Consider the following 19,903-nt stretch of genomic DNA (forward strand, 5'->3'; position numbering starts at 1 on the left):
GATTTACTCACATTGTCCCCAGGACGGCAGCAAATATGTAGCCTTCAGAGACCGCCTGTTATCTAAGATCAAACTGGAAGCACTAGGCGATGCGATACTTAGTTGAACTCGCGTGAGCTGGCGGGCCGTAATTTGGACACCCCTGGGAAAGACCATTCCTTTAAAGCAGTGATATACAACCAGAGGTGGGTAGAGTAGCCAGAAATTGTACCCAAGTAAGAGTACTGTTATTTTAGAGATTGATTACTCAAGTAAAAGTAAGGAGTAGTCACCCAAATATTTACTTGAGTAAAAGTAAAAAGTATGTTGTGAAAAAACTACTCAAGTACTGAGTAACTGATGAGTAACCTGTTCGAACAATGATGACGGCAACAAATAATGCACAAAAACATAAAAATAGCAATGAGCAAATTCAGAGCCAGGAATATCTCTTAAGCAACTAAAACAATAATATATATTAAATAATAATACACTAACATAAAAAAATTAAGGCAAATTGAGCCACAATAACTTAACAGCATCATAGACTCAGTAGGCAGATATTACAAAGGAAAATAAATTAGCCTTTACACAAACCATAAACTGATAGGTGTGGGCTGCACCTGGGAACACACTTCTGATTGGTGTTTCTATGCATGCGTGTGTGTGTGTGTGTTTCTTTGTCTGTCTGTCGAATGAGGCTGCAGTGCGTTAATAAATGTCCCCACACGATGTACATTTGACAGTGGTTCATAGCAGGGAAGCTAACATCAGCCTACGGCAACAGCCAAAATATCTACTAACGTTACTTACCGCGATGTGCTTCCTCAAATTTGACGTTTAGTTCATAAGCTTAAGCTTTTTGTTGTTTTGCCGCTGAAAGGCGGTCACATGACCAGGCGGTCATGTGACCGCCCGGCTCTGTTTCATTGGTGAAATGGAGTCAAACGTCACCAGTGACTGTATATGATTGGTGAAACGCAGGCTTGCGATAGATCCTACTTTGAAGGTTTGTCTGACAAACCAAAACAAACAAAGCGTGCATTATCAGATCGAGAAAAATCAGTAGCGAGTAGCGAGCTGAATGTAGATAAATGGAGCGGCGTAAAAGTCTTCTCTATAAATATACTCACGTAAAAGTATGTTGCATTAAAACTACTCTTAGAAGTACAATGTATCCCAAAAGTTACTCAAGTAGATGTAACGGAGTAAATGTAGCACGTTACTACCCACCTCTGTATACAACTCAATAGGTTTGGAGGCCATATTTCCAGAAAGCTGAGCACTACTATTAATGTTATGTTGTATATTCCGGAGGACCAGCGTCCTTAACAGTAGACATTTGATTTTGGTCTATTTATTTTTGCAGAGCTACAGGAGCGCTCTGCCATTTTAAAGGATCTTCTGCAAAAAAGCTAGTCAAAGATCATCTCTATGATTTTGAGAATATGGTGCAAAAATATGTTAGTCTCTCACATGTTTTTTGAACCACCCATTGAATAGCCCAAATAATGGGCCTGAAATGGTACCTTGAGGAACACCACTAGTATAACTATAGAAGTTAAACAAACAATGTCAGAGAATAAATAATTTGTTATCTAAAACCACAAAAGAAGCAATCACATTCTTAAGTATTAACATCCCAATGACAACGCAAACTTGTATTGTTGGAGGTCTGCATCAATTTAGTAATGTGTCAAAGAATATAAATGCATTCTTGTCAATGTGCATCCTTACAAAAACAATAATATGTAAAAAAAAAAAAAAAAATGGATTGATGTTTATAGTCCAACTCATATGGACTGGTATACACGAGCTATGGAGATCATATCAGTAGATCAAACAATTTTTAGATTGGATAATAATGAGTCATACCTTGGAATATTTTTTTACCATTAAATTAACCTAAAATATGACCTTTTGTTCATTGTATTCATTGTGTGTTAATTGTGGTTGTCAAGCTAATGAGATGCAATGCACGTGTAAGCCATTGTGACAATATTATTGTTGTTTTTTTTAGTAATGGCTGTGATTTGTTTGTTGCTTTAATTGCTGTTATCAATGTTAGTAATATTAGTATTATTGACACTGTTGTGTTGTTTTGAGAGGTTGTTTGTGTTGTATTTGTCTTAATTGCTCTGTGGAATGCTATTAAAAATGTTGTGGGACTGGGATAGGTTAGGAGTTGTGATTGTTCTATACAGTATTCTTTTATTAGACTGATTAATATTCTGTGTGATTTTGTAAATAAAATGTAATTTAAAAAACGAAGACCTGAAATTGAATCTTGAGGAACACCACTAGTGTAACTAAAGAAGTTGAACAAATGACTTCTGGCTGCATCTGAAGTAAATAAGCTACAGCAACAACTTGCTTATACAAATCACATTACGAAAAAAAAAAAGATCTAAATGGGTGACTTGAGGATCACCTCAGTTATGCAAATGACAAGTTTGAACTGCAAAATGTCAATGCGAGGATCTGGCAAAGTGTTTTTAGGAATTTGCAGCACAAAAAGTTTTTCAATGGAATTTGGTGGGCGGTATGGTGTCATTTCGCCTCTGGGACGCCAGTTGAATAGCCCTGTATTAAAGCCGTAGTGACTCAATCTGTAAAAGAATATTCCTGTATTGGCCTCTTATCCAGACCCTAACCAAAGCATAATGTACTCTTCCTTGGTCCGCGTATCTCCTCTGTGTTTTGTATTTTGTGTGTCATCATGCTAGTTGTGCTCGTCCTAGTATTTACTGAGTCGGTCTTACTGAGTCACAATGACTGCAGTGAAAACATTTGGTTGAAACAATGTAAGTTAGTTGGGGCCTAAGACTTTTGTACAGTATTGTCTTGTACGTATATATATATATATATATATATATATATATATATATATATATATATATATATATATATATATATATATATATATATATATATATATATATATATATATATATATATATACATATATATATATATATATATATATATGTATATATCAATGCTGTGTGGGTGTGTACTTTCACTCCCTAAACTCATTAGCGTGCAAGCATATAAGTGTTAGCACAGAAACATGTTTGAACATGACAAGGTGGCGTCATATCTCCCTCAAATCCAAGAACCTGTTTCAAACCCTGAAAAAAAACCTCAATAAGCCCTCAGCAAGCAGGGAATGATACGGCTCAATTAGAACATGTTGACACATGTTTTTTTTTATGCTGGCCATCTCCACACACAGTCACTGAGGGCGAATAGGCACCAGATGGGTCATTTGGAAGACTCCTCCAGCCTTTGCTTTACAGTTGTGTTATTGGGTCCCCAGGCTGTGTGTATTAATCAGGCTGTGTGACACTCATCCACCACATGCACGTCAACAACACCCAACAACTATTTTGGCATAAAAAGATCATACCTACTATTGCCTTTAAAATCGTACAAACATACAATAAGATATATTTTTTGAATCTCTTAACGCCGAGTTGCCATATGTCATCCAAAATAAATAGACAAGAGCAATGTCCAGAATTATTGACCGTTTGCACACACACCAACACACACGCGCGCGCACCCCATGGCCTCTCACTACGTCTTTCTTGCCTGAGTGTCACCTCCTGAGCCTCAGTCAACACAAATAAATCAGTCGGCTGCCTCACAGCGTGTGCATGTTTGTTTTTGACTCTGTGTGCTATGCCCGTGTGTTCACACTACAACATGACAGTAATACAAGTATAGGACACTTCAATGAAATCATGAATCAATCGGGGTCTGGGCTGGGCCAGCAGTTTTCAAAGTGTGAGAGGTATTCCCCCAGGTGACACCAGAAGACTTAAAGGGAGGCCCGGCCGCTTGAGAAAAATAAAGAGAAACATATGTTTCCAAACCTATGCAAAATTGAATTGTGTTTAAAATAGGTCTGTCAAAAATAACAGGTTAATGGCACATTGCTAAAGCTTAAACTATTTTACCATAACAAAGTAAAAGGTTAATATATTCTGCTCATCTTTCTTCCCCGCCTCTTACTCTCCTTTCTTTTGTAAACCAAATATTCATGTATGTCCTGTTGCATTGGAAGCAATCGTAGAGGTGACTATTGTTATACATGATCAATATTGTTATTTATATTGTAGAGATATAATGATCATAGTCATTACTGTGTTACTACTATCTCCTTCACAAAATTGTATATATTCTCAAACTGTGGTAACGCGGGCTCCATCTAGTGGTACGTGTACCACAGTTTGAGTTTCCTCGCCTACAATAATTTCGCCACACCTAGTGTGTGTGTGACAATCATTGGTACTTTAAATTTAACTTTACATGACGACAAAAAAACTTCGTTTTTTGCAAGCATAATATCACTGGAGGATGAGGAATAGCTAAACATGCTACATTACACACTGTAGGAAGATACAAGAAGCTATGCTAAGTACTAAGCTAGTGATCTTGGATGTAGACAGGGGTGGGCAGATCAATACAAATAACAGTAACGGTAAGTGTAGTAACAATATATGGTCGATACTATAATGATTACCGGTAGATGGATTTTTTTCATTATCACAAAATCGTATTTGTTATTGATTACAAACCAGGAAATAACAGCCAATTGTAGTTTTTGCTTATGGTTATATTACACTTTTGAATTTATTTTGCTCAAAATATTGTTGTAATAAAAGGGAATAATTTGAATTTTTAATAGATATTGTTACAGCTACCCTGTTTTTGTCTGATTATAATTCTGATTAAAAATGTAATAATTTAATGATATTGATAAGTTGAAGTATCAGTATCATCTTTGGTAAGACCAATACTGCCCCTGTAAATACTTGGTATTGGATCGATACCCAAATGTGTAGTATCGCCCAAAACTAATATAAAGTATCCAAACAATAAAATAATAAATGTTTATTGCAGTTGAACATCAATTTTACAACAGAAAGTAACCAGATAACAGTAAATTAGCAAATAGATGAATAATAGTTTTGACAAAATAATACAACCGGTAATGACACAATATGTTACCAAATACGTCAGCAGCCAAGTTCGGAGCCTGTGTAACCCTTTTTAGAATGACTATTATTTATATATTGTGACAAATGTTGTTATTGCAGGAGGCTGCAATATACATCGTCGTATAGATTTTAGGCCATACACTGTAGCCCATCCCTACTTACGACTTAGTCCAGAAGTCTGCATCCTTTACTATCAAGAGTAACATTTTGCCGTCTCTTTCACTAAAGAAACACAGTATAGTGCCACAAACTGTTTATTTTACAAGAAAAGCAATCTGTCCATGAGAAATTAAACTATTTTTCTTTTGGCAAGTATTCATGGTTAGCTTACCCAAGGGGTTGTATACTCGAGAAGCTGAACTGAACACACAGGCTTACAGTCTCTTTTCCAGACCGTGTGCTTTCACTGCCTCACAGACAGTTGGAAATTATTTAACTCTTAAATGATTAATTGTTTTTAAAAATGCAAACTTTTCTCAGTCCGGGGTTAAAAAAAAAATCTGAGGGAGCCACAACAAGGAGGCAGAAGAGCCGCAGGTTGCAGACCACTGACTTAGTCATTTAGTGGAAATTGTCAGGAATATAGTGAAATATAAATTCAAGAGTGAAATTACCTGGTACTCATTGGGCCAAAAGGTAGAGACGGCGAGTTCAGCCTTCAGCCAGTCTTTACCTATTAGGGCACAAGTGGGAATTGTTCACTCAGTGTATCAATAGTTAAGAGGATGAGAATGTGATTGGTGCTAGAGTTGTTACCAGTATTGGAAGTTACATTCCAAATAGGATTGGCCAGTGGACCTTTGTTAACCTGTGGTCACAAAAAAGAAAACATGTTTAAAATACATTCATATGTAAAAAAAAACAACATATTGTACCATAATGGTAATTGATGTTTGAATATTGACAATATTATTCATAATACATCACTAATAAGTGATAGGAACATTGCAATGTGTCTCCTGTACCTTGACCAGGACATTGAGGGTTCCAGGACTGGAACCATCAGGGCTGATGAGTTGGTAGTTGAAGTCAATGCAGTGGGTGTCATTCTCCTTCATCACCGGGAGTTGAAATCTGGCCTTCTCCCCAACCTCATACTGAGAGACATCCACATACATGTAGGAACCTGGGCACAGGATAGGCAAGTCTTAGGGTTTGATCTAAAACTTAGTGTGCTTTGTTAATCAACGTTTGACACTTGCCATCCTACAATGTAGGAGTAGAATGATTCATTTTAACATAATCCAAAACCGTTTGGTTGGCCTAACACGGTTTGGAGCATGTGTTGTTTTATCTTATCCTTAATCTTACTAATCAGTTTGGAGGGTAGAGCTATATGACTTCTGCGTTAATGGAATGACGTACGGACTCACAGATTTGGCTATTAAAAACAGAATCTGCTATTAAATGCGGAAATTGTCGTTTTGTGATTAGAATTCTGTCATCGAGAGGAGAAGGAACGTGTGTCTGTGAAATTGGTATGTACGGAGATAGACTTAGACTTCCTTTTTATTGTCATTCAAATTTGAACTTTACAGTACAGATAAGAACGAAATTTCGTTGCATTAGCTCATGGTAGTGCAGGATAAAAAATCAATAAGGTGCAGATATAAATAAATAGATTACTGTACAGATACAGTAAATATATTGCACTTTTGAATATGATATTGCACTTTTGCATATGTGTGCACCTCCTCAAAAACACTCAACCAATCGTCAAAACAACAAAATACTAATTGTTTTTTTCTAATTAAATTCATTGATTTAATCGAATCATTGCAGCCCTAAATGGGACACAGCTGTGTTAAAGTTCGGACTGGGCTCGGCCGTTCAGTTGAAAAATAGCAAAAAATCAGATCCCATCTGATAGCCTTATCGGGTCTGGACATCTTTACTTGGTATCTACAGTAGTTAAGTGTTGAAAAGCATACATAATATGGCAGTGATGACAGAACGAACCTTACGCCTGATCCAGATGTTTTAATAATCAGCTTAAACTTGAGCAGATGTTGGGCCAGTGAAATATGATGAAATGTGATGCTTAACGTTACACTCGATAATCTCCCATTTTACTGTATCACATATGTACAAAACAGGCTACAAAATACGACAAGCACAATATATAACACATTTATCAGAATACTGACTAACAACTTGGTGTCCTGGTTGGAAAAAGAGACATAATACACAATGATAAATGATATATACTGTAGTATCAGTCAGGGCTAGACAATTAATCAAATTTTTATTTAGATTTCGATTATGACTTCTCATGTTTATGAAAATGTAATCTAAAAAAAAATTAATAGGCCACGCAACGTGCATGCAAATTCCGGAGCTTGTGACCGTGAAACACTTGAGTGAAAAAAAGAGCACGTTTACAAGAAGTTTGGGATGTCCCCATGGTTGCCACTTTTTATTTGTCACAGCGCAAGTATGCATAATCAATAATCACTAAACTAAACAAAAAAGTAAGGCATAATTTACGTGTTCTCGTAACCGCGGACAAAGTCCCATAATGAGCAAATAAAACTTAATCCACTGATAAAGTCAAAACATTATCAGGGAATTTGACATACATGTGAGTGAAATGTTGTCATTGTGAGGAGAAAAAACATTTGTATAGGAGAATTTGCTTATTTTGTTTATTTGAAAAGGATCCCCATTAGCTGATGCCATGGCAGTCAGCTAGTTTTACTGGGCTCCACACAAAACATCACATATTACGAAACGGTTTAAAACATTGCAAAACACATTAAAAACACAAAAATAAAACAAAAAGATTGTACATGAGTTCACAATACAATTCATCACTATCAATAAATGTATAAAATAGGATGCAATTGCATCAATCAACATAAAAATTAACACAGGTATAAAATATCACAAATTAATTTAGTTTAATGTTATTGCCTCAACTGTAGTCATTTCTATTTTTTTAAAGGATAATTTAACTTTTATTAGACGAATAGCCAGTGGTAAATTGTTCCAGGGCTCAAATTTAACCGCGGCATTTGCCACGACCGCCCTTGTGATTTGCAGTAATGCCCTAAAAATTGACCAACATTTACGGCAACAACATGCTGTGACCGCCCTTGACTTTTTACTTGTTAATGGAGTAGGGATGTAACGATAAACGGTATAATGATAGACAGCGGTAAAATTCCAGACAGTTAGTAACACAGTTTAAATTTGTATTTACCGAAAAGCCGTCATTTAGTAATGCATTTTAGGCAACTGCTTATTTCCTGAATACTGAAGCGCCGCAGAGTATGCACATGCGCACACGCACTTGAGCCGTTCGGCTCGGGAAACATGGCGGCGACTCCATGGATTTTGTTTTGAAAATGTTCCCTCCGAGCTAACGGCGCCGATCTCTTTGTTTCAATCGCTTCTACTTCTGTGTAGTCTTGGTGTGCGATTAAGAGCGCAATGCTCTGTGTTTTATATTGATATCAAAAAGTAAACACCATGTTTTTCTTACATTACTTGTTTTTTTTCATGTCACAAAATACCGGTAATTACTTTAATAACCATTCATGTGACATAGCATTTTGTTAATGTTTTATGGTGCATAGTTAATTCCTATAAGATATATTTCTACTCAAATGGATCTGTCCTGATACAGCATGAACATGTACACACATTAGTACATGTGAATGTACATAACTTAAAAAATACCTCTCTATGAAAATATAAAACTAGAGATAATGGCATCATGTAAAAAAAAAAACTGACACGCTGATTCTATTAATGAACAAAAACACAAATATTTGTCTTTAAAAACGTATACAGATCCAGAATGTAGAGCATTTTTATTAGATATTACAAATTACAACATGGCGTCGCGTTCACACCCCAACACTGTTTTACCAAAAATAGTGTATAGTCATGATTAATAATCGTATGAATATGAGCCCTCCTTTAAGGCAACACTTTCCTTGACCTGAAAAAGCTAAAATTCGAGGCCTGAATTACTGTTTTTTTCATTGAGTTTGTCTCTGAACTAGGAATGAAAACATGACCGTTAACAGCATATCTTGTATTGTAACTAGGTGCATCAATGCAGTAGTCGATCAGGTCAAACAAAAATGAGGGCAATTTTGTGTTGGTAACACAACAGAAATATGTGGCCACCCCTGAATAAGTTATTTGTTTAATAGTGAGCCATGAGAGGCTAGAATGCATCTTGTCCATACTAATTCTCATAGAACAGCCCAGAGCAAGTCTATCAGCCCTGTTTTGAGCAATCTGTAATTTAACAAGATGTGTATAAACTGTGGATGACCATACCCTTGAGCAATAATCCAAGTACACAAAATTAAGGATTTACAAATTTGACCCATGATGTTAGAATGTGACTGCTAAACCACCAACCTTTTTGCTAACCATTGCATTTATATGCTCAGTCCACGGTAGTTGACAATCTGGGACAATTTTGCGTTGTCTACCTGTTGTATGGGTTTATCGGCTATGGATAGTTTAAGTTTAGGTGTAGAAACCAAAAACAATACTCTTAGTTTTGCATATATTTAAGACTAATTTGTTTGTTTTTATCCAATCATAAATGTTTTTCAACTCGCTAAACAGAACTTGATTTAATTCATGGCATGAGCTTGCATACATTTTTATGTAACGGCAGAGGGTGAGTCATTAGTAAAAATCTAAAATAGCACAGGTCTTAAACAACTTCACTGAGAAATCCCACACGCCAACATACTATGAACTACCATTATAAAAGACCATTTGTGTTCGAGAAGAAAGATAGCTCCTCATCAGAGTATTTGCTGGTTGGCTGAATCCATAACAAAAATAATGTGTCCGGTCGCACTCATTTTTCCCCGACACAATCAACCGCTTTGTCCTAAACTACGTCGAGACAGAGACTAAACTGCAAAGCTAAAGCTATCAAGAACATTCCATAAACACACAACACATCTCATCTGCTCGTGTTGTTGTGAACGTCATCATTAATGTAACATTAATGTACAAACAGCAGTCGCAACTTGAGAGGGTCTCTCTCTCTGCCTTTATTTATTTATTTTTATTTTTTATTTTTTTTAGAAGCCTCAAGTGAGTCTCCTCTTTACTCCTCAAGCTGAGAATAGCAGCACAGCATACTTCCTCCCTTCACAATAATAGCACGGTGCACCACATCCGGTTTGACTGCACTAACAAAATAAAGGTTTGAAAAAGCATAATGTACTTCACGTACTTAATGATACATTCACAAAATGATTATGCTTTGACCTAAAATACCGGTCAAATTGTCCATAGCTGTGTTGCACCAATAAATGTGAGGATTTTTGCATTTTGCATACATTTTATTTTACACAAAAAGCACACAGACTCTATGGTGGTAAAATATGTGTAAATGTAAAAAAAAAAGAATTAAAAACAAAAATGGAAAAACTGAATTGTATTGTTTTTTATTTTGATATTGTTATTTGAATTTATTTTTATTGCTATTATTATTTTACTTGTTGTGGTTTACTTGTTACTAATTCATATTCAGGTTTGTTTTTTTTAAACTATATTTAAAGTTGAGTTTTCGTGGTACAATAAATACTCATGTTTTCAAATCAATGAATCATTTTGTAAATAATCGTGATTACAATATCAATCAAAGTAATCGTGATTATTATATTTGTTATAAATCGTCCAGCTCTAGTGTCTGTGCACCAATTATGTAAACAACACTTCATTGTAGCCAGTTAATTCTATTTGACAGAATACGCACAATAAGAGGAGGACAATTGACTAGGATAGTAGTGATTATCCGTCATTGTTCGGTTAATCTACAGTGAGAATATATTGTTGTCTGCATAATAGAAGAGGGCAAACGATAGCAGATTTTCAAATGGGCGCACACAAACACACACACAGACACCGTATGCCAATCATTGGTCCGTCTCGTTTCATCTCTATTCTGCACATAGATGCCGACAAGTTGGCAGTTTTTTGCCAAATAGTAATCCTTCCTGCCTCATGAAAGTCAACATCAGGAAGCAATATGACTTCATCCAAGTTGGACGACAGCCACACAGATCAGAAAAGGAGCTGAAAAAAACTCATATTGGTCTATCTTACACAAACGCGCAATAGATGTCACTGCTGCTCCTTCTGGTATCAGACTGATACTCAGACAGTGACATGAAGTGGATTTAAGATGCCAAGGCTGTGTGGCGGCTAAAAATACATGTATCAGTCAGAGCCCCAGATATGTCAAAAAGTACGACACGGCACGACATAACCTTTCACTTAATCATATCACTGGCAGGTAAAAAAAAAAAATATCGGAAAAAAAAAGCAGTCAATAAAAGGATTAATATTATAACATGCAAAATTGCAATGTTTGCAGACATGTAAAATGGTCTGAGCAAAGCTGTATAACAAAAACAGACCTTATTTGTGGCAATAACAAACCCTTGAACAAAAAGCATTACCAAAATGAAACTAAAAAGAAAAGACATCCCAACGACACCTGAAATCTGCCGATTTCTAAGATGACTGCTGTCTTTGAACTGCCAAAGTCTAAAATGGACACTAATGGAATGACGACACAAAAGTAACAAGGCTAAAAATACCCCTGAGACAGACTTAAGACCTAGATATGTCACATCAAAGCAACAACAGCAGAGTTTCAACATAAGATTCCTTTTTTTTCCCCCAACATAAAAACAGCTTACTGTGATGAAAGTTACTTTTTATTTTGTGCACCCAGGCAAGCAGTTATAGGAACACAAACACCCACCATAATGCAAGTTATCCAAATATCGTTTTGAGACAGGTTTTTTAATGAAATGGGTTATACTTGTATAGCGCTTTTCTACCTTCAAGGTACTCAAAGCGCTTTGACAGTATTTCCACATTCACCCATTCATTCACACACTGATGGAGGGAGCTGCCATGCAAGGCGCTACCAGCACCCATCAGGAGCAAGGGTGAAGTGTCTTGCCCAAGGACACAACGGACGTGACTAGGATGGTAGAAGGTGGGGATTGAACCCCAGTAACCAGCAACCCTCCGATTACTGGCACGGCCACTCTACCAACTTCGCCACGCCGCCCCATAAAGCCTACTGTGGAGCAGAGGCGTCCAAACATTTTCTACAGAGGGCACACACTGACAAATCAAAGCATGCACAGGCCTTTAGAGATGTTTTCATTTTCAAAACCAATGCAATATATATATATAGATTGTTTTAATCTGTTAGGGCTGCCCTAATGTTTGGTTCCCGACCTGGAATCAAACATTTTAGAAATAAGTCATATCATTTAATTTTTATGTTATTATTCAATTCTTAAATCTCAAGATCAACTTCAGGTCTTTTGATATAGAGCTGTTTTTCTTCGTTATGTTTAATGCCCTTTTTTAATGGCAAAAAACACAAAAATGTGCAAAATTTTCCCCAAAAAAATGTTCGACTTACAATATTTGATGTGAACTTAATTGAAGGTCAATAATTCACAACATCTTTGATTTTAATGAATTATTTTTAAGCAATGAGATTCAAAAACAATAAAAAAAACTATTCACTGAAATTCTTGGGGACCCAAAAGGGCCACACTCAGTGTTAAAAATAATTCCTACATTTGTTTTCAACGCTCAAGCCTATAGATCAGGGATGGGCAAACTACAGCCTGAGGGCCACATCCGACCCCTTGGTTCCATTAATCCGGCCCACCAAATATTAAAACAGAATTGAGCAAAGATCTGTTATGAGAATTGCCACAACAAAACGGATACTAGACTTCGATGCACTGGCAATAAAGGGTGATCAACGACACTGCTCCCACTAAAAGAGAATGTAAGTGTTAACCCTTTGATACCATTTGTATGTTTCTTTGATGTACTGATATGATATCATTGAAAATAGATGCATTATGATTAAAATACCCCCTGTTTGAGAAGGCTACTCTTAGTTCCAACAGATATGACATGCTTTGAAATGCATCGTGTGTCCGTCTGTCAAATTTCAAAAGCCAATGTGGCCCCAGAGCAAACTTCAGGGCTATGTGAAGTTTTTTATATATTTTTTCATGTTTTGGGGTTTTTTACAGTTTTTGTAAAAAAAAAAAAAAATGTTTTTATGGCAAACAGAAAATATGCAATATTTGCCCCAAAATATATTTCAAAGTGGCATTTTTTTTATGTTAAGTAATTGGAGCTTTGAATAGGTCAATAATTCATAACATTGATTTTCATTCATTGTTATTTTTTGAGTAATGACAGCTTTAAAAAAAAAAAAAAAAAAACAGGCGGCAAAGCAGCTTTGTGTTAAGTCAACATTGCAACTTTTTTTCGTTACATTTCACCTGTTTGCTCTTTTATTCCACTTTTTAGTGTTTTGTTTTTAGTAGTATTTTTAGAATGTATCACAGGCCGTTAAAAAATTGGCTGCGGGCCGCAAATGGCCCCCGGGCCGCACTTTATACGGTAAAGGCATGCAAGAATTTTTTTTTTTCTGCTTTGTTAATCAATTAACTGTTGTTCCTATGGTTTCACACATGTTTTGAGTTCATTTGGTGATACATAAGCAATGGTAAACCCCTTGAATCGACAAATAATGAGCTGTAGTGGAGTTAAAAGCCTGTTCCCCTCTTGCTTGGCTGCTGACAAATAAAGAGACGTGAGGAGAATGGCAAGCCAAAGAGGTTTGAAGTGGAGCTCGCTGACAACATTATGAGTCAAGAGTATCTACTTTAGTCCGGTGAATCACACGGTCCCAGGCCGTAAATGTTCGATTGGCACGATGCACGCTGCCAGCGTAGCGCCTGAGCCCCGCCGCAGCAGCTTGTGCCAACACCAGCCCCCGTTGCGATTACATAGATGAGTTTTATCTCCGTTGCACAAAAAAAAAGTGCCAAAACCCTCCCCTGCACACTCGATGCTGCCGCAAGCGCAAACAGCAATTAACAACCAGAACAAATCAGTGTGGGCTTTAAAGATCAACAGTACAACTGAGATGAACGACTGTGAAATAGTAACACTGACTCAATGTCTATTAGTTGGCATAAACATCATAGTTCAGAAAGTGTTGATCATTTGTAATGTGATTCATCTAACATTTGCGTCAACAGAGGCTGTGCTGTTTTCTGCACTTCTTGCAACTTCAAGAAAGTGGAATCTAAAGAATTTAGGCAAAACTTGGGAGACAAATAGGTCTCATTTAGAGCTGAACGATTTTGGAAAAATAATCTAATTGCGCTTTGTTTTGTCAATACTGTGATTAAGATTTATTATTTTTTCCAAGCTCCGATAAGTCAATCTGCATTATACATTAAATATTCTATGTTACATATATTTTTTAATACAAATAATAGATTCAAGAAGATTCAAGATGATTTATTGTCAATTCTTAACATGCACAAGACACATACGAACTGAAAAGTACATTTTCGGCACAGTCCCACTAAGAGCAGACATACGTTACAGGGAGACAAGACCAGAACGCCAACAGATCAGCCATTTTTACGGCGCTCCTTAAAAAAAAAGGTGGGAAAAAGGTGATATTGGGAAATGGGGGAAGAGTAAAAAAAAATATCAGTCAAAAGACTGAGTCCAAGGGGAAAAAAACCTCATTTGCAATACACACATAAACACATTACATTTAATCACGACAAACTCGCAACGGAGGGAGGGGGAGTTGGAGCAAACAAGCGGTGGTGAAGGCGTGGGGTGGGGGAGGGGGAGGGGTGCGTGTGTGCCCAATTGCCTTGGGTGTGATGGTGTAATGTTTTTGTAGACTGAGGCCAATCTACAAGAGTTCGACTCCAGGTGTTGTTGAGGAGAAAGGGAGGTCAAAAGCGTCCATCGTTGAGGTGTCCTCGGGGGTGTTTTTCAGAACAGCCTGTTCCAGATAACACAGCGTCAAGGCCATTCGAGGGAGTCAAATCGTAGATTAGGATGTTTGTTTTCCGCGAGCAGACAAAAAAAAAAACAATGACTTGTCTGCTCTATTTGTCCATGCTGGCTTTTTCCAAATTCAATTCAATTTTCCTTTTCAGCAAACTTCTCCATGATGTGATCCATCTTGCGATTCAGTTCAGAATCGATAATACAATTATAATCTTACTTAAACATTTGGTCTTCTTTAAAGTCTTGTCAACAAAGCGCTTTTATTTTGAAGGCCGGATGTGTGTCTTTGAGCTCTTACTTTTGAGAGTGCAGGAGACAAAGCTCGAAATCATGGTCTTCCTTAAATGTTAAAGGGGACCTTTGAGGATTTTAAAACACTTCCTTGTGGTCTAAATAAAATGTATTGGATAAACGTTGGCGTAAATTATGCGTAAACTAGGCTCCACAGTCACATTTATAAAACGTTTTTTGAGTCTGACTACACGATGTTCCATTCTGGAGGCGAATGAAACCATGCCCCATCCTCCCCAAAAGTATCATCAATGAACTTGTAAAAATGTACACTGTTTAAATATATCTCTTGAAGTCGTCGGCGCTATTTTCTTCCCGGATGCAGTCGAAAATAACCTTTATGAACAGTATACAGATTCACCTGGTCACAACAATAGGTACACCTGCATACTCGATCAATTCAGACTCTGCATAAAAAGAAGCTACTTTTAGCACATTTTAACTACTTTTTTTTCGGGTTTCCACCCCTCTATCTGAGAGCTTTACTTAATGTCCAAATATGTACGTCAACCTCTATAGGCACCTTTTATGGTTGTCTTCAATGCCGCCTCACACATTGACACTATATTTATTTCCTCTATTCACAGTTTCATAAACTCATTTAACCACACAAAACATTGCAGCATAGACTTCTCTCCCTGCCTGCTGGCTTGTAAGCCGCATATTATCACGTCACGATTAAATTGCAAATGCTGTAATTGTTCAGCCATAATCTCAAAACAGCCCGAACCTGTGTTAGCGAACACTTATTTTACCCCAACGCTTCGACTCCGCGAGACAGCAGGACGGACGTCACCGACAATTCTCCTCACTGAAATAGCGCGCATTTGCACGAGACAATTGTATTGTTAAGTTTGTTGCTTGTTTTAATAACGCAGAAACAGCAGCTTTCCGCAACACAGGAACTCTTTATTTATAAAAATGGGACCCATAACCTCCCTGCTTGGCACTCAGCAACAAAGGGTTGGAGTTGGGGGTTAAATCACCAAAATGATTCCTGGGCCCGGCGCCGCTGCTGCCCACTGCTCCCCAAGGGGGTGGGACAAATGCAGAGGACAAATTTCGCCACCTTTAGTGTGTGTGTGACAGTCATTGGTACTTTAATCTTTAATCTTAATAACAGCACAATATTCGTAGTTGCTCGTATCGACGCTAATTCAGTGGTCAGTTGTTAATATTTGATTGTTTACTCTTTTAAAGATAAACTTGCCATGATATAAAGTGTTTGTGCTTTCCTCTGTTATGTTCAACATGTGAGTTCGTCATAGCAACCTGTGTAGAGTGGCCACTAGAATTGCAGAACAACAATATCAAGTACCATAAATTCCAGACTATAAGACTGTTGTATTTTCCTACACTTTGAACCCTGCGGCTTATAAAACGGTGCGGCGAATTGATGGATTTTTGTTCGATGACAGCCATAATTCAAATAGCAAAACACCGAAAAGGTGTGTTATCGTTTGTGCTATGGTGCCATCTGTTGGACGAGTTCGCTCACTGCAAGTGCTGCTGTGCCCTTCTGTTTAGAACAAATAGAAGTACAAGTGCTGTTCCGTCTTCTAGCCCAGTGGTTCTCAAATGGGGGTACACGTACCCCTGGGGGTACTTGAAGGTATGCCAAGGGGCATGTGAGATTTTTTTTAAATATTCTAAAAATAGCAACAATTCAAAAATCCTTCATAAATATAAATAAAAACCTATCTTTTTTTCCAAATAGTTCAAGAAAGACCACTACAAATGAGCAATATTTTGCACTGTTATACAATTTAATAAATCAGAAACTGATGACATAGTGCTGTATTTTACTTCTTTATCTCTTTTTTTCAACCAAAAATGCTTTGCTCTGATTAGGGGGTACTTGAATTAAAAAGATTTTCACAGGGGGTACATCACTGAAAAAAGGTTGAGAACCACTGTTCTAGCCGTCCGTAGCATTTCTACTTGTATGGATTCTTCATTCATCACTACAATGTTCGTAAGCAATATAACTAAAACAATTCTTTCTACTAAACCATCCCATGTGTGATGTCTGTAGGCGTGTGTTCATGCATATTTGTACATGCTATCGTATTGTATTGAAGCTAGCATCGCTAGCATTAGCTAATCTTGTAACACGTTTACAAGTCTCTATGTTAGTATTATTACCTTACAATAATATTATGTTTGTGTTGTTTCAGTTTCACAAATTCCTCAATAAATTCACTAAAACAGTTATTGAGTCTGTTTAGCTGATTGAAGAGCTAGCTTCCGCAGCTAGTGGGTCCATGACAATGACTTCTGTTTTGCTTCATTAGCTGTTTTACTGCTGTATTACAGACACCGTTTGGAAACAATTAAGGTATGTAAAAAAACATTTACAAAATTGTATTTGTAAATTACTCATCTTACAACATATATATCTGCGGCTTATAGTCTGGTGCCGATAATATATGGAAAATATGTTTTCTTTTCTAAAATTAAGTGGGTGCGGCTTATATACCGGTGCGCTCTAAATTCCGGAAAATATGGTAAATTGTTTTATGCTTACATAATGTTCACCGTGTGAGTTCGTCATTGCAACCTGTGTAGAGTGGTCACTAGGGTTGCACAATATAAACAACATACACACAATGATATATGATATAAAAAGATATGGCCGATGATAGAACTGTTAACACTCGTTACATCAAGATAAAGCATATTGATGACACATTCTAGTTGTGTCCCCAAAATTTGGCAGCGACAAGCGAACAAAAGCGCCCTCAACGCAATGTAGCATCCTTGTTAGCGTTCCTCCACAGTACGAAGCCACCTCTAAGTCAGCAATCATCGCCTCCATGCCGGCAAATAAACAACACTTCTTACCAGTGCCATGATCACTGGAGTACGGGGAACAGTTAAACATGCTACACTCCACATCGTAGTAGGATACAATAAGCCATGCAAACCGCTATCAGCAAGCTTGCGCCTTTGAATTTAAACAAAATGCATGTATCGATACAAATATCGACTGTAACAATACCAAGTATAAGAGCAGTATATTGTCGAAACAATGATTACATCAATATGTTTACTATCACAAAATCTTATGTCGTTTTTGTTATTGTTTACAAACTAAAACAAGTCTCTGGACACATGATGAGGGTGGAAATTATGGGATTTAGATCAGAGCCGATAGTAGGAAATCATTTAATTATTTAATTACCCCGCCATCATTTTTTTCTGATTATAATTTTGATCAAAAATGTAATGTTGAAACTTTTAAGTACTAGTTGGTATTGGATCGATACCTACATTTGTGGTATCGCCACATGTAAAGTATCAAAAGACACAACAATAAATGCTCATTACTTTTTAACAGAAGTGTAAATAGAACCATGTTACAACAGAAAGTAACCAGACAGTTAAGGTAAGTAAGCAGGTAGACTAATAATAATTTTGAGAAAATGATACCACTGGAAATGATGCAACACGGTACTGCATTCGTCAGCAGCCAAATCAGCTTTTGAAACCCGTTATGAAATAATTAAATTACCATTCCTGTACCAAATAATATATTGTGATACATACCGTTATTGCATGAGGCTGTAATGTATATCGCAATATGGTTTTTATTTAGGCCATATTGCCCATCGCTTGTGGCCAATCATGCGGTTTCCATTGCCTGGTCGCTACAGACAGGTTTGACCGCATCAGCACAAAAACATCTTCGGTTTCCCACAAAAGACCTCAAAAACATAAGTTTGGGTGTGTATTTTCTCATTGCGTATACCTTGTTTTGTTGGTGTTTTGTAGCCATTAAATTAGCAATCCACGTCTCAGCAGTTGTCGGTGCACCGTCGCCATTTCATTTTGTTACAGCTGGCTATTGCATTTGAAAGTGAAGAGGTTTTGCCCAGTGCCTCAGGGCTCTGCTGTGTTTCTGTTATGCTCTTTTTGCAAAACAAGGCCTTTAATGTTTAAATGGTATAAGGCTGGAATATAAATGTGTTAGGGATTAATAATTAATTGTTGGAAAACAGGGTCTTATGCAGCTCAAAATGAGTTTACAAAACTTCCAACCCATTATTTTCCCAAACAGTTGATATATATATATATATATATGTATATATATATATATATATATATATATACTGATCCCAAGAAGAGGGAAATCTCAAGTTTTGGATCTATTGTTCCTTCTGGCAAAGATTGCTTTGCAGCCACAATTCTACACACTTCATGGTGTCACATGAAATGTCAGCGTATGTAAGCATACCCCTAGGTGAGACTCTTTAGCAAAGCAGCATCCCCAAACTATTAGCGTTTCCTGCAACGACTAACTTCTAAATTCATGCACTTATCCGTTACCTCTCAGGTTCAACATTTAACCTCTTGAAACATCAAACTCTTTCCTCGTCATGATTTGACACCACTTGGGATGATATTAACAACACCTTATTGGGCAAGGTTCTTCAAGACAACACTTGCTACACACTGGGGTAAAAGTGTGTTTTGTCGTATCTAAAATGTCAGTGAGGTTGGGTTGTCATGATGACAAGCAGCAGAGATAAATAACGTCACATTGTCATGGTAACAGAGTCTTTTCCAAGCAGAGGTGCAGAGAAGATGATTGGAGATGAGAGGTGAGAGATAAACTGGTGAAGTCTGGTGAAAAATGAGCACTGAGCCCATGGACAACTTTTTTTTGCCTCATTTTATTTGTTTGCAGTACTAACAGTACTTCCATGGTTTTAGGTAAAAGATGTGGCTTTTAACATTGTAAAGTAGCCAACCTTCCCTGTTCC

General features: G+C 37.0%; 1 protein-coding gene across 9 annotated transcripts in view; it reads right to left on the reverse strand.

The window, feature by feature from the left end:
- Positions 1 to 19,903, reverse strand: part of ptprk (protein tyrosine phosphatase receptor type K) — a 213,173-nt gene that overhangs the window by 116,168 nt on the left and 77,102 nt on the right. For all 9 annotated transcript variants that reach the window (XM_062033962.1, XM_062033969.1, XM_062033961.1 and 6 more), the window contains exons 4-6: positions 5,951 to 6,111; positions 5,742 to 5,793; positions 5,600 to 5,658 (exon numbers count right to left, since the gene is read on the reverse strand). In XM_062033962.1, the coding sequence (XP_061889946.1) occupies positions 5,600 to 5,658; positions 5,742 to 5,793; positions 5,951 to 6,111 (272 nt within the window). The remainder of the gene's footprint in view (positions 1 to 5,599; positions 5,659 to 5,741; positions 5,794 to 5,950; positions 6,112 to 19,903) is intronic.

This window comes from Entelurus aequoreus, linkage group LG23 (assembly GCF_033978785.1).
Source record: "Entelurus aequoreus isolate RoL-2023_Sb linkage group LG23, RoL_Eaeq_v1.1, whole genome shotgun sequence".
NCBI classification, from domain to species: domain Eukaryota; kingdom Metazoa; phylum Chordata; class Actinopteri; order Syngnathiformes; family Syngnathidae; genus Entelurus; species Entelurus aequoreus.